The 2438-nt window shown below is 32.6% G+C and overlaps 1 protein-coding gene across 1 annotated transcript; it reads left to right on the top strand.

Moving 5' to 3' along the window:
• Positions 1-1529: 1529 nt before the first annotated feature.
• Positions 1530-2146, top strand: LOC132185258 (uncharacterized). Its single transcript, XM_059599055.2, has one exon. The coding sequence runs from the start codon at positions 1539-1541 to the stop codon at positions 2103-2105; it is 567 nt and encodes a 188-aa protein (XP_059455038.1). The 5' UTR covers positions 1530-1538; the 3' UTR covers positions 2106-2146.
• The last annotated feature ends 292 nt before the right edge of the window (positions 2147-2438 follow it).

Here is a 2438-nt window from a genome sequence, read left to right as displayed (position 1 = left end):
TTTGGGCAAAAAAAAAAAACATTTCTTAAACAAGTTTGACCTGTTTGAAATTGTTTGCTTAGCTAATCATAATAAATATATATGAGAGAACCAATAACTCATCCACCAATGACAAATATTGGATTTTGCACACACAAAGCTTTGCTTCATTTTTAACGAAAAAAAAACCCTGCCGACAAAATCTGAAATAACATGCAGCGCGCGCTTGGATCATCCGACGTCGTATGTTTTCATTTTCATCCAAGTGACCGTTTGCTTACTAATAATATAATATAATATTGCTAAATCATAGTCCCCAAAGAAAGACCAAGTGTTTCAAATTCCGTCAACAAATTTGAAGCAATCATTTCATAAAATTAATGTAAATATTCGATGCAAATTCATGAACAATTTTTTTTTTCTCCTTATTCTTTCAGGGTATTTTCGTCAAAATACCAATTTAATCAATCAAATTTGTTCCACTTATGTTCATTGGATCACATTTTGATCAAAATTCAACGGTAATTAATCACAAATCTCAATGATAATTTTAAAAGTCACATAATTCTTAGAAAGACACAAAAAAGCTTATAATATAATTAATTACTCACAAAAGTAGACTAGATATGCTTAATTAATGTACCTACCATTCATATATGTCCCAACTCCCAACTATATGCTAAATGTTATATATTAATTTATATATGAAAGTAATTTTTAATCCTAACAACAATTCCCCTTTTTTTTTTCTCCTTATTCTTTCAGGGTATTTTCGTCAAAATACCAATTTAATCAATCAAATTTGTTCCACTTATGCTCATTGGATCACATTTTGATCAAAATTCAACGGTAATTAATCACAAATCTCAATGATAATTTTAAAAGTCACATAATTCTTAGAAAGACACAAAAAAGCTTATAATATAATTAATTACTCACAAAAGTAGACTAGATATGCTTAATTAATGTACCTACCATTCATATATGTCCCAACTCCCAACTATATGCTAAATGTTATATATTAATTTATATATGAAAGTAATTTTTAATCCTAACAACAATTCCCCTTTTTTTTTCTCCTTATTCTTTCAGGGTATTTTCGTCAAAATACCAATTTAATCAATCAAATTTGTTCCACTTATGCTCATTGGATCACATTTTGATCAAAATTCAACGGTAATTAATCACAAATCTCAATGATTATTTTAAAAGTCATATAATTCTTAGAAAGACACAAAAAAGCTTATAATATAATTAATTACTCACAAAAGTAGACTATATATGCTTAATTAATGTACCTACCATTCATATATGTCCCAACTCCCAACTATATGCTAAATGTTATATATTAATTTATATATGAAAGTAATTTTTAAATCCTAACAACAATTCCCCTTGTTTCTATCTTTCTAACCCCATACATTGGAAGATTATTACTTGGGAAACTTTTCCCTCTGAGTTACAACATGGTATACTGTCACCCAGGTATATATATATATATAATGAATTTGCCATTATGAGGCCCATGATCACCATTTTTTAGTCTGGACAGGCTAGAGATGTCAGGGATCATCCCATATGAACCTGAAAACTCACCTCAAGAAGCAGAAGAAAAGCATGAGCATGAAGAAGAGAAAAGAAGCAAGAAGGTTGGAAAGAGGTTTCTAGGGGTGAGACAAAGGCCCTCAGGAAGATGGGTTGCTGAAATCAAGGACTCCTCACAGAAGCTGAGGCTGTGGCTTGGGACTTTTGACACTGCACAAGAGGCTGCTCTGGCTTATGACAGCGCCGCCAGGCTCCTCAGAGGAAGAAACGCAAAGACAAACTTCCCATGTCATGCTCACGCTCATGATCATGATCATGAAAGCTGCAGCTTGCTCAAGGGAAAGAATCCAAGGGTGTTTCAGCTTCTTCAGCGTGCAATTATGAAGAACCATGCAAGGGAAAACCAGATTACAAGCTTTGTTGAAGAGACTTTTGTTTGTTCATCAAGCTCTGATCATCACAGAATTAACAAGCTTTCAAGCCTCTCTTTTGGAAGTTCCAAGGTTTATTCTTCTGTTTTTGTGGCTCCTTCTTTCAGTGCCTCTCTTGGACAAGATCTAAAAAATTGTCAAGAGGCTTAGCTTAGCCATGTTGTTTGTTTTCACTTGTTAATTGTTCTCCTCCAACCGACATACAGACTGTGTATATATACAAATAATAGTTTGATTAAACTTATTCTTCGGCCTCCATTGCCAATGCCTTGATATATTCGAAACCTACTTTTTACTTTCTTTTCAGGGACAAATTTAATCCCTTTTGATGGTTGGATGGTTAATAATTTTCTCCATATAATTGATGATATATATATTGGAAAACTCTTTTAACAGAAGTTGCCTCCCTACAGCACCAAAAACAGGAATTTTGAAATAAATGTGTATATAGCAGAAGATGGGAAGCTAGAAATTGTTGTTTGG

Source organism: Corylus avellana, chromosome 7 (genome assembly GCF_965113065.1).
Source record: "Corylus avellana chromosome 7, dhCorAvel1.hap1.2, whole genome shotgun sequence".
Classification (NCBI taxonomy): domain Eukaryota; kingdom Viridiplantae; phylum Streptophyta; class Magnoliopsida; order Fagales; family Betulaceae; genus Corylus; species Corylus avellana.
This window is presented reverse-complemented; position numbering and strand designations above follow the sequence as displayed.